The sequence below is a fragment of the Fringilla coelebs genome (genome assembly GCF_963513975.1).
Source record: "Fringilla coelebs genome assembly, chromosome: 19".
Taxonomy (NCBI): Eukaryota; Metazoa; Chordata; class Aves; order Passeriformes; family Fringillidae; genus Fringilla; species Fringilla coelebs.
This window is the reverse complement of record NC_140045.1, coordinates 10,028,148-10,040,967: the sequence shown is the minus strand read 5'-3', so window position 1 is coordinate 10,040,967 and position 12,820 is coordinate 10,028,148. Positions and strand designations below refer to the sequence as shown.

Here is a 12,820-nt window from a genome sequence, read left to right as displayed (position 1 = left end):
ATAGCTGGGCTGTCTCTGAGTGTCCTGGTGATGAGCTGCCAGCCCCTGTGTGAGGTCTTGGCTCAGCCCTCCCTGCAGTAACTGGCTGAGCCTGGCTTCAGGGCTGGAGATGGGGAGGGCAGCAAGGAGCCTGGGATGCTCTCTTGGGTACCTGTGTTGGAGATGCTGGGGCTGGGCTTCCTCCACCAATGTCATTTTTCCCAGCTGGTGCCCTTGGCTGGGGTCAGTGCCCCTTGCAGATGAGCAGATCAGTGATTGCTCAGCATGAAACCATCTCAGCCCACCCACCCTGGGCCCTGCTGGAGGGACAGACACGTCCACCTCTGCCCAGTGCCTGTGCCTGCTGCTCTGCAGGAGCTTCCCAGAGTCCAGCTTGGGATCCTGCTTGAATACTGGGAGAAGTGCCCTTCTTGAATAACTTCTCCATCAATGTGGCTACTGGTGTCCTGCAGTCCTTTTGAAATCCCAGTCTTGTTCTCTACCTGCTTTCCATATGAATATGTATGGATTTTCAAAGAATAAGTTGAAAAGTAATGATGAAAAATACTGAGTTTCTCAGATGAACTTTAAATAGGCTTCAGTTTGACCACTTTGTTTTTATATGACACTGATAGTAGCATCTTTTTCTTCTCTCACAGCCCCACTGGCACAGCTAAATCACCAAAGGGAAGAAACAGTTCTTTGTTGTCCTGTGTGGCAGGGGGCTGTGTTTTATGTAATTCTTGGCTGGGTGCTCCAGAGCCAACAAAGGTTTCTTGTGTGTAAATGGCATTGTGTGCACAGGCTGCTGGGGCCAGCAGGACAACAGAGACCCAGAGCCTCACAAAAGAAGAGGCACAAGTGGAGGTTAATTTCCAAAGGAGGGGAGAGCAGTGGGGAAATGGAAATGGTCAGAGGTTTGTCATGGGTCTTGTCTCTGGGCATTTGCAGAAGCTGTCTCTAGTGGCTGTGTCAGGGGGAAAACAGGGCCTGAGCAATGTTTGGGTAATCTCCAGAAAGCTCTGCAGAGCTTTAGGCTGCTCTCTTTTGCTCCTCTGCTGCTGTGTGGGAGGATGGCCCAGTCAGCCCCTGCCCTGTCACTGTGGGCTGCACTGCTGAGCCACTCCAGCAGTGCCCTCCTGACAGGGCTGGGGACATGTGTGTCACTGGGAGCTGTCCCTGCTGGAAGCCCCCAGGCAAGGGGGTCTGTGTTTCAGGAGTGCCTGTCCTGCCATCTGAAGCACGTGCTCTTCAGTTCCCAGCAGTTCTTGAGTCAGTCTGTGGTGATGCAGACAGTGTCTCTTGGTGTTGGCCTTAAGAAATAAAGGGGAACTAAAGGGAACTTAGCTTTTTTCCCCATCCCAAAATTAATTAAAATGCAGATTAATACACTCCTACCCAGCCACTCCAGTCATTGTGAGGGAGCAAACTGTGAATGGGATATTTCAGTCTCATGACCAGTGACAGGACTCGAGGAAGCAGCATGAAGCTGAGTCAGGGGAGGTTTAGATTGATATCAGGAAAAGGTTTTTCACCCAGAGAGCTGTTAAGCACCTGAGCAGGCTCCCCAGGGAAGTGGTCACAGCACCAAACCTGTCTGGGCTCAAGGAGCATTTGAGCAGCACTCTCAGGGACAGGGTGGGATTGCTGGGGTGTCTTGTGCAGGGCTAGGAATTGTGCTCCAGTTCCTGATGGGGCCCTTCAAACTCAGCATATTCTATAATTCCTCTGCCTAGGTTACTTTTTTGTTTTGGTTGTTTTTTTCTTTCAAGAAACAGTCCTTTAGCATTTCCTGTGCTGTTGTTCCTTCTATCTCTAGATAAGCTAAAGAGTGTGGAGATACTGATGTCCACCAAAGTGCTATGTCTGGAGTTTGTACTGCTCCAAATGCAGTAGTTCTTAAAGCAGGAAAAATAACCTGCCTTACACTGTTAAAGAGGAAAATACCCTAAGAAATCCAGTGTGGATGAAGTTATGTTGGCTGCATGTGTGCTGCTTCTTTAAAAGACTATTTTATTTCAGATTACACTATATCAAGTGACATTTTTTCCAGAGTAAATTCTATAAAAAGCCTTTTTTGTCAGATTGTGGAGGGAAATCATCGTATTCTTTATGTTAAAATATACAATCAAATTCCAGTCCACAGCTCTTGAGTGCTGGTGTCGTGTCCTGTGTGTGTAAGAGTTGATTGTAATTTGTTGTGGCATGGTGGAGGGAGCTGTATGGCTGCAATCTGGGTCTGGCATACATCAGCCTGAGATGCAGCATTATTTGCTTGGAATTTTGGTAAGAAGTGGTCTGGGTGTAAATGGAAAATGAGTTGCATTGGAAAAACACCTGCTAATATTTGGAATTGTGTTTAAATCTCCTAGAGATGTGAATACTGCTGTCATGGAGCTGCTGATCATGGCCTATGCACTGAAGACTTCCTGTGCCAGGAACATCATTGGGGTCATCCCCTACTTCCCCTACAGCAAACAGAGCAAAATGAGGAAGAGGGGCTCCATAGTCTGCAAGCTGCTGGCTTCAATGCTTGCCAAGGCAGGTGAGTGTCCCAGGGAGCAGCAGCACAGCAGGCTTGGTGCTGCTGGGCATCCCAGAGGTCATCTGTCCTTCCATTCTCCTGTTTGATGTGGGGATGTGTTGCTGAGATCTTGAGCCACATCAGGGGAATTATTAATTTTCTTCAGCTTTCTTGTGTTTCTTTGCACCTGGGAAGTGGCCTAGAAATGTTATAGTGAAGTACAGTGTCAGCCCAGTGCTGTGGCATCACATGCCTGTTTCTCATTATGTCTGTGGAACTTTCTGTGTTCATCTGTTTATGATTATTTTATGACAAGGCATAATAGTCTGAGTAATAGCTAAAACAGTCTGGAAAATGGAGGTGTTGAAGGAACTGCAGCCACGTGGGAATATTTTTCAATAAATTGTTGTCTTTTTTCCCCCTTAGGTTTAACACACATTATCACTATGGACCTTCATCAAAAGGAAATCCAAGGCTTCTTCAGCTTTCCAGTAGACAACCTGAGAGCATCCCCTTTTTTGCTTCAGTATATACAGGAAGAAGTGAGGTTACTCTAGTTCTATGTATATCAACTTGTCTGAACTCATTTTAATGTGATGGCAGCATTGGGCCTCTGCTTAAGTAGAGGTGGTGGTGTCAGTCTAGGTCAATCCTTCTGTTAATTAATTATTTCTCAGGGGGTAACTATTGCATGTTTCATGGAAAGATGTTGCACTTCTTTGATTGGATAGAAACTGAACTACAGCACAAGCAGGAGAGGAGCTTGCTCTCTGTGGAGTTAATGCCATTTGAGAGATGCTACTTGTGCCTCTGCCTCTAATCACCTCTGAAATCCTGTTAAACTGCTCCCCTTCTCCCTGTGCTGTGCTGGATTTCTGTCTGCTCTGAATTATTGATAGACTTTGTCTTGGGCTGAGTGTAGGAGTGCTGAGCACAGCAGGGCTGGGAGCAGGGCACAGAGGTTTTGTTCTCCATGTGCAAAAGATGATTTATTCCCACATGGAGAGAGCAAGGCTTCCCCATATGGGGAGGGTTAAACATAGTGAACATTCCCACCTTTGCAGAATACACAAATTGGAAGCAAGTTGCCTCTCTAGTTTCTTGTCACAGAATGAAAATTTGGTGCTGGGGAGGAGGATGGGTGGAATTATTCGGCCATGTATCAAATCAGTTACTCCCTAGCAAGAAGGTCTTTTTTTAATTAATTAACTTTTTATCACATCCAGATTCCAGATTACAGAAATGCAGTTATTGTAGCCAAATCTCCTGGTGCTGCTAAAAGGTAAATGGATGCTTGGAAAGTACTTGAGGTGGTGGAAGATTTACCAGGAAAAGTATGGGAGGGTGGTAGATGGATTGACAATCTGGTCATAATTCTTTTGTGGCTGGAAATGGGATGGATGTGGTGCAGATAGCTGAATTGGATTCCCACCCCTATGGGTGTAACTCTGGCAGTCTCACTGAAATGCTTCAGCTGGGATTCACCTTGCTGCTGGAGTTTCAGCAGTGCCTGACCATCTCAGAAAGCATTTCCATTGTGGAGGAACACAGGAGAGCCTGTGGTGGAGCCAAGGGGTAGAGTGGGCTCTGGGATATTAATGAGGAATGAAGAGTCAATTCCAGTGAGGTTTCTTGCAGAGAAACAGCCACAGAGGTGCAGCCTCTGCTTGCTGGAGTGGGCTGTGAAGCTGCCTCAGCCCAGCAGCTCCCTGAGGGCAGTTTTTGTCTTGCAGGGCTCAGTCCTATGCCGAGAGGCTGCGCCTGGGGCTGGCAGTGATCCACGGGGAGGCTCAGTGCACGGAGCAGGACATGGATGACGGGCGTCACTCCCCTCCCATGCTCAAAAATGCAACTGTGCATCCTGGCCTGGAGCTGCCATGTAAGATCAAGCTTCTCTGCTTACCTTTGGGGGGGAAAAAAGAGAAAAGTTTGGTGGGGAATTTCTGTTGGTTTATCTGTGTGGGTGTAACCATCCTAAAGGCAGTTAGACCAGTGGGATTTTTTTCATAGAAAGGTTGATATCAGTGAGTTGTGGGAGAAGTCACAGGGGAAGGTTTTTATTTAACTCCTGGCCATGCAGAGCATCAGTATTTTCTCCATGGCTGTGCCTGCTCCATAGAGTAAGACTGACAAACCTTTGATAAAGGTGGTGCTTTTACGGTGTTCAGCAACAGAATTCATTGAGCTGATGAAACAAGGGAGATGTAAAAGTGTGAGTAATGAGATAACAACCGCTGAGACAGGCTGTTGGCTCCATTAGGGAGGGGAGGGCTGGTATTTGTCTTCCCTTCTCTGCAGCCATTGTTACTGCTGGAAATCTTCTTCACCTTGGCACCCAGATTATCATATTCCAATGTCTCTTTTGGCAAGGTTTTGAGGTTTATGTGGCTGGGGTGAATAGGTTCTCCAAGAGCATTGTTGACCTGCTTCTGGAGCTCTTGCCATTGATTTGGGAGCAGTGAGCAAAAGAAAAAGAGGAAACTTGTGTTCTGGGAAATGCCATGCTCAGGATTGCTTGTATTCCTGCAGCAGTCAAATAACAACAGTATAATCAAAATCCAGCTCCCTTCTGGGAGGATTTCAGCTTTCTAGGCAGGTGGTGGCAGGACAGAAATTGGGAGCAGGAAGGTGGCTGAGAAGTGCCCGTGGGAAAGGCTGTGTGCTGCTGTGTGTGGCAACACCAGCAGTGGTTTGGGCTACTGATAATCATCTAATCTTTGGAAATTTAGGGAGAACATCCAACCAGTTAGTGGGCAGCTTGTGGAGGGGAGGCAAGTAAGACTGTAGGCATTTTACATCACCCCAGATGTGTCTCACTGGAATACAATCAGTTAAACAGTGCTTTTGTTGCTGGTGAAACTCCTCTTGGGCCTTGGGGGGCAGGTGGGGTTTGGCAATGAAGTTTGGGACTTTGTTTTCCTTCTGACAAGGGGATTTTTTCATGCCTGTCCAAGAAAGCAGGAATTTGCATGGCTATTCTTCACATTCTCCTTCCCCTCCTATTCTGGAGGATGCTGTCCTCCAGAATACCAGTAGCTGACATTTGTCTGCTACGGAGGAATTGATGTGATTGTAGTTTTATTTCCAGCCATGTCACTTCAAAGAAGCTCAGCTGTGGAAGGTTGTGCTGCTGGAGAACCCTGTAATTGGTTGTTCATACAGAAACGTGCCCTTGTCCAGTTTAATTATGAATCCAATGGGAAATTGTTTTCAGTCCTCAGCTGTCCAAACACAGACTAATTTGCTGTGTATCACCACTTTCTTATTTTATCTCCTGCTGCACAGACTCAGCACTTGACCAATGACCTTACATCCCAGCATGCCCAAGGCACAGTGTAAAACAGTTGAGCTGTGGCTTGGCAGCTCTCTGTCATGGGGTGGATTGTGGGGCAGACTTGTCCAAAACTATCAGCAGAAGTTGCTTTTCTCTGCAGTTTTCTAACCTGAGAGATACCTGATTTTGAGTGAGCTGGGTTCTGGAGGTGCAGAATTGAGGTTATCCCTATCTAAAAGCAGTCTGTGCATTCTGGTTGTGTCACAGTCTCTGCCAGACAGAGGTGAAAGTGCAGCTGGGATGGCAATGCTGTGTCTGTGCTGACCCTCTCTGCTGTGCCTCATTTCTTGTTCAATTCAGTCATTTGAAAAGCATTTCCCCACTTCAAATGTCACATGATTCCAAACCCTCATTCAGCTCTCCCTTCCTGGTGGTGAAAGCTCTGAGGGCAGAGTGTAGCAGGGTTCAGCTGTGTTGTTGGTTGTGAAAGGTCAGACACGTGCTGCTGCTCAGAACTGGATATTCCTAACACCAAAACTGTTCCCAAACCCTCCAATTGTCAAAACAGAAGCGGTCTGTGAGTCTGCCTGGCTCAGCAGCCAAACCTGGGCCTGGCAGGAAGGAGCTTGGGGGTGTTCCTGGGGAGTGGCTGAGACTTCTTATGGATCATCCCACCCTGGGCTACAACCAGATCAGTGTGCAGCATCCCAGACTTGGCAACTGAAGCTCCAGACAGTTGTGTTAGAGACAGGAGAGAGGTGAAAGCTGTGTTGGGGAGCAGCCCCAGAGCCCCACAGCCACGGCTCATGCTGTGTGCCACTCTCCATGGGCTCCTGGTGAACTGGCCAGGCTCCTGTGTCCTGGCATGCACCTTCTCCCCCTGTTCTAGCAGGGATCATGTGCCTCTAATTAATGAGTCCTAGGCAGTGTAATGGCTTAGTTATTGTCCTCTGAGTGTGGCCTGATGTGATATTCTGATTCGTAGGGAGCCACAACAGAAAAATGCCAGAGGTGCTTCTAATTGCACTTAAAATGCTTCACTAGAGCAGCAGCAAGAGCCCAGAGCACTGCAGCCCCTGAAATCAGAGCCTTGGAGACAGGATGTCACTCCAAGGTTATTCCCTTTGATTGTGTGCTTTTGTGTCTCAGAGCTTGCAGCTGGCTCGGGGCTGTGCCTTAACAAATGCATGGGGACTCTTTGCCTGTTTCCTGGAGAAAAAGAGTGGAGCACCATCTGTTAAATCATTTCAGTGGCTTTGGAATTCAGTACTTTGTACAGAGAGCTAATGGTCTGCTTGAATCCCAGAGCCCAGCACACTGCCACAGAGGGAGTTTGGGGGAGAAGCTGGAGTGACCGTGGGTCTGTTCCTACTTCCCTACCCCCATCTTGCCTGTGTTTAGGCTGGGCACAGGGGTGTTTTCTGTCCTTCCAAGGTTATCTCCACACAAAACACTTCATTCTTGAGCAGCCTTTTGCTCCCAGGCTCTGTTGTAAATGCAGCATTATATTTCTTGGTGATTGTTGCTTTAATTTGCTTTGTCAGCTCCAAACAGAATTTATTTTAGTATTTCTTAAGCTGTTTTTGACCACTTAATTAAAGCAACATGTTTACACACCTGAGAATGTTCTTTCTTAGTGCCAGTGATCCTGCCTTTAACATGTGGTACTTTGGTGTATATTATGCACATCTGAATGAAAGTGTTCTTTGATATTCTTGTTTTATAAAGAAATTGTGGTTGGTCTAGTTTTTTCTCTTTTGTTTTTTCCCCTTAGAAGCTACAGATACCACAAGCATCTTTTCTTACTCTCCAGAAAAAGTCAGCAACTCTTTAAACCAAACTTGTACATGATCCAAGGGGTTACACCATACAAAAGTACCACCATGGCTTATTTCTGTTACCCTCTTCTGTCTACAAACACAAAGGGTTTGTGTCTGGGAGGAAAATATTCTTTTATTATTTGAATCATTTTTCAAGGCACCTCCTGGTAGCAGTTCTGACTTGCACATCTTGATATGCTCAAAGATTTTGAAGAAGAAGCTGGCTGCACTAACCCTTGTGTAGACTCTCATCACCTTGGAGCAGTTGAGATTTGATGTGGTTGTGGGTAGATCTTTGGCTTGCAATTTTTTTTTCTTTTTTTTGCAGAGAAAATTGAACAAGGAAAAGGGAGAACATCTCTTTAAGATCCGGGTAGGTCGACACGTTGCCTACCATTCTTTAAAAATAAACCAAAATTGAAATACAGCTTTTAAAAAACAGACAGAGATGCAAAGCACTGCTAATGTTGCTGGTTGCCATGTTAGCCTTTAAGCATAGCAAGGAATATGTCTGCTTCCTTCATGGAGTAGAAGGATACTGATTTGCTGAAACCATATCTCAGTGAGTAAAATAGTGCTGAATTTCAGCTCCCCAGGCCTGTTCACCATTTGTGTAGAAAAGTTTCCCCTGACCTGGCTGTTGTAAAAAGAGATGGCACTCATCAGTGGATACACACAGAGGCTGGGATGGCAGCCAGGTGGAATCCTTTTGATACTTCACAGCTCCCACCAGGAGCTCTATTAGTGTCCAAACTAGATAGTAAACTCATAACTAATCTGAGCAGGTCAGTAGTGCCTGTAACTGAAATTTATGATCTGCTTATCTCTGGTGGTGCTTAATCTTGATTTATTATAAATAATCTTCCTTCTCATAAGAATATTTTTCCTTCAGGATTTAGACATGACTTTCCATTTGGTAGGAGACTCAGAAATAACCATGCAAGGGAGGCTGAGGAATCTGTGCCATGAAGAGCTGTTGATTAACTCTTCAGTCCAAGGTAGCTGTGACTTTAACTGCAAAAACCTGGCAATGAGTGATGGGACTTTGGGCAAAACAGAATTACTGGACACCTTTTATACAGTTTTGGTAGGTTTATGGCAAACCAGCCTGTGGAGTAGGTCGTGGATGTGAAGAACAGCTCTACACAAGAATCTTCGAAGTTGTGGTGCTTATAATTGCTTTCATCATATCCCTCAGTGTGAGTCATTCACCCAGCTGTGCTTGCACTCTAAGCATTCCCAGGCACTGATGAGATATGGGAATGGTACTGGATCATCCTGCTGTGCAGGATGAGGAGTTTGGTGTAAGACCTTTTTGGTGAGGAGAGCAGAGATCAATATTTAGACAGGCTTTTTGGTGGGTGATGGCTTGTGTTCTCCTGCTGCTCAGGTATTACATTGAAGTGGATTATCCTAAAAGAGAAAAATCTTGCTTTGTCTGAACTCCTTGAGGCACTTGAGAGGCCTCTGTGGCCAGAATCCTGGCAAGACCTGAGCTTACAAAAGGAGGGGCACCAAGTGCCTTGGTAGGGCACTTTGCACTCACTGTGGAGAGTATAAAATAGGGGTGTGGGGTGTGGAGGTGGGCCAGGTAAGTGTTACAAAATGCTGGAGGTGCCTCTTGGCTTCAGTGGTTAGATCAGCCCAGATTGTCACCTATTGACACATGTCTGCCCACCACAGTGTCCTTTCCATGCTGGAGGTTTTTGTACCAGCACCCCATGGCAAGTGAGAGGTTTTGCACATGGACAGCCAGTCCCTGGCCTGTGCTGGAGGTTGGTTGCTGTTTGGTGTAAGTCTGAAGGCTGTGTTACATCTGGGCACTTTCAGTGCATCTCAGTTCAGATCTCTGGTATTTTCATGATGCTGCTGGAATTTTGGCAGCATGTGGTTTTGCATGGACCCTGTCAGTGCAAAAGCAGTGTCAGGAGTGCCTGTACCTGTTCCCAGTACATCTCTTCACTGTGTGCCAGGTAGCACAGCTTGTCAGTGTATGCTTTGATCCAATTGCTGGTTGCACTGACCTTGTTGAACTGAATTTCCACTGGATTTTGTCCTACTCTTTCCATTAATCCACTTAAAAAATAATCAGCAAATTTGCTTCTGCAAACTTCCTTAAGCTTTCTTTGCCTGAGCAGGTGGTATTAAGGTTCTTACACCCTCTTAAAGACCCCTCTGTGTTTGGTGATGTGAGAAAGCAAATGAGCTGCAGTGCAAGTCTCAGGTCCTACAGATGATTTAGTGAGTCCAAGAGGTAAAAAGTTGCACTGGTAAAGCACCTGCCCTTTGAGAGGTCCTCCTTGGAAAAGCCCATTTGTTATTCCCAGTCATGGAATGGACCCTTTCTCAAGTCCTGTGCTGGAGCACAGAGGTCACTGATATTGCCCATAAACCAGGTGCTGCTTTGTAACTCTCCTTGCACAGGGGTCTGTTAGAGAGTTGGAATTGCTTTATGTTTCTGAGGTCAGTACAAAATCCCCACAGAAACAGAATTTCCTCTTTATGCAGCAGTGCTGTTAATCTGAGGAGAAAAATGATGGCTAAATGAGAGTTTCTCACTTAGGTGGGTGTCAGGATCATGTAAAGCACGTCTGTGTCTGCATCAGTGTAAGGTGTTTAATGGTTCAGCCTCTTGTCTGGTGGAACTGTGGGGGTTTGACTCAAGCCTGAGTCACCTGGACTCTTTTTTTCCCTTCTTCTTTAGTGATGATGGCCAAGGAGAAACCGCCAATAACTGTGGTTGGAGACGTTGGAGGAAGGATTGCCATCATTGTGGTATGAGTGTGAGGGGAGCAGGCGGGGGGTGGCTTCCTCACAGCATCTTTGCTTCAGCTGTTCCATCCCTGAGGGTCAGGGGGATGGCTGGTATAGGAGTGGGAGCATATTTTTAGACACTCTTTTCTCCAGTAGTGCTGGTGGCTTTGGTTATTTCAACTTTCTGTTGAAAACCATTTGCACTTCAGCTCTTTAAAATGTCCTTGCTGTCTTGATTCTAAGTCTGCAAGTAATGAATAAATCCAGGGCACACAGAAAAGTCCTGAAGTGTTAAAAAACCCCAAACAAAAAACTTGCCAGCCTCTCTTACTTGCTATGCCATGCTGCAGTGTAAGTAATCAACATGCAGCTCCTGCCCCATAGAAAAATAGGCCTTGCTGATGATAAACTGTGAGTGCATGTGCAGGGGCTGATTTGTTTCCAAGACACAGCATTTGTTCTCCACACTAGCAAAAGGGTCATTAAACCAGGGGAATAGCATTCACAGATTAGTCATGCACGTGGCTGTCCTCATCAGCAGCTGAAGTAGACAGGGATTCTATTTTTCATCTTGTGTGCATGGCCAAAGCTGCAGTAGCCTGCAGATCCACTCCTTCCCTGCAGGCTCTGTAAACTTCTGGTTTTGATGTTATTTCTGTTTCTGCTCAGGATGACATCATTGATGACGTGGAAAGCTTTGTAGCTGCTGCAGAGATCCTGAAAGAGCGTGGAGCCTACAAGATTTTTGTGATGGCTACTCATGGGCTCCTGTCAGCAGATGCCCCTCGTCTCATAGAGGAATCCTCCATTGATGAGGTGAGTCTGCTCTCCAGACTGCAGAGTGTGGGCTGGCACCAAAACTCACAAATTGATGTCCTTCCCAAGGCATGTAGCTTATGTCTAGAATTACTCATTTAATGAGGTGCTTTCAGTTAGCTGGTTCTTCACTGGAACACAAAAAAAACAACAAAAAAAAAGGTGTGTGATTAATACTTGCTCAGATCAGATCTGCTTCCCTAGTGTATTTTTTCCCTAACAAAAATATCAGTCATCCCTGCCTGGACACTTCCCTCCCTGCAGCTGGGGCTGTGTGGCTGCCATCTCACTGTGCAGCCCCTCTCCCCCAGCTGATCAGGGGCTGCTGGCACATGAAGAGGACAGGATTTCAAACCTTAGTAATAGATCCTGTGATCTGAGTGGGCCCATCAGCCTGTTGGAGAGTGCTGGTTATGCTGGTCCCCTCAACAGACTGTCACAGAGGGGAGATCACTTATTTTAATCTTTTTTCCTAATGTGCAGGGAGTTCTCCCCCTGAACTGTGAAACAGCAGCACACACCCCTCAGGGTGGCTGCTCAGGGAGGGTGAACGTTCCTGCAGCACAACTTCCTTTCCTTTCTGGCCCTCCATAGGTGGTGGTGACCAACACTGTTCCTCACGAGGTGCAGAAGCTGCAGTGCCCCAAGATAAAGACTGTGGATATCAGTTTGATCCTCTCGGAGGCCATCCGGCGGATCCACAACGGCGAGTCCATGGCTTATCTCTTCCGCAACATCACTGTCGATGACTAGACCTGAGCCTGCCCCTCTCCTGGATTCCACAAGAGAAGGAAATCTGCATGGAAAGGCAATACCATAAAACATAGGCATAACACAGCTGTTTATTTTTGTAGGAGTGTTGAGGTTTTCAGGGTCTTGAGCCGTGAGATCTAATAGAAAAAAAAAAATCAACCTGACCAGCACTTTACAAGTCAATAGAAGGGGCCACTGGCAGTGGGGGGAATTTACACCTTAATTGAGAGGGATGCAGAAATGAGGTGGTGTTGAATTTTTAAGTTCCTTTAATGATTTTTTTATTTAGTGTGTTTTCTCTTGCCCTGTAGGGGCAGAAAGAAAAGCTAAACAGAAGTAGCTGTCAGCTTGTGAGAAGGGAACAGGGACTGCTCATTGCTGTGTGGGCAGCAAGAGCAGCCTTTGGGGTTGTTTCTGCCTGTGCCTCACCCCAGAGCACGGAAGGGAATGTTCAGGCTGTGCTGCTGGCAGAGCTGAGCCAACAGCAGCTCTGTGCCAGCTCAGTGGCCTCTCCTCTCCTGCACAGCAGAGCAGGGACTTTCATCAAAGCCAAGTTAGCGGAACATCCCGAAAGGACAGCTTAGGGCAACCCATTGGCAGGGCTGCTCCCATCCCTGGGTCAGGGAGCTGGGAACAGGCTCATGTGTGTCCCAGCAGAGCAGGGAATGCTAGATAATGTGTTGGCCTTTTCATTTTGCAAGCTTTGGATCATTGATGCTCTTCAGTGATGAATCATGTGAGGGTCTTGCTCCTCTCTGGAACACTTGTCTGCACTGCAAAACCAGGCACGATTTTTGGAGTTGCCTGGGGCTGAGTTTTGTGGCAGAGTCTTGTGGGGAAGGGAAGTTGGAACAATATCTGCTTCTAATGCAGCTGTGCTCTCCAAAACACTAACACTGA

At 46.6% G+C, this 12,820-nt stretch overlaps 1 protein-coding gene across 4 annotated transcripts in view; it reads left to right on the top strand.

Moving 5' to 3' along the window:
• Positions 1 to 12,820, top strand: part of PRPSAP1 (phosphoribosyl pyrophosphate synthetase associated protein 1) — a 25,290-nt gene extending 12,470 nt beyond the window's left edge. For all 4 annotated transcript variants that reach the window (XM_084218596.1, XM_084218594.1, XM_084218595.1 and 1 more), the window contains 7 exons: positions 2,352 to 2,524; positions 2,930 to 3,045; positions 3,730 to 3,785; positions 4,237 to 4,382; positions 10,302 to 10,372; positions 11,021 to 11,167; positions 11,762 to 12,820. In XM_084218596.1, the coding sequence (XP_084074722.1) occupies positions 2,352 to 2,524; positions 2,930 to 3,045; positions 3,730 to 3,785; positions 4,237 to 4,382; positions 10,302 to 10,372; positions 11,021 to 11,167; positions 11,762 to 11,920 (868 nt within the window). In that variant the 3' untranslated portion in view covers positions 11,921 to 12,820. The remainder of the gene's footprint in view (positions 1 to 2,351; positions 2,525 to 2,929; positions 3,046 to 3,729; positions 3,786 to 4,236; positions 4,383 to 10,301; positions 10,373 to 11,020; positions 11,168 to 11,761) is intronic.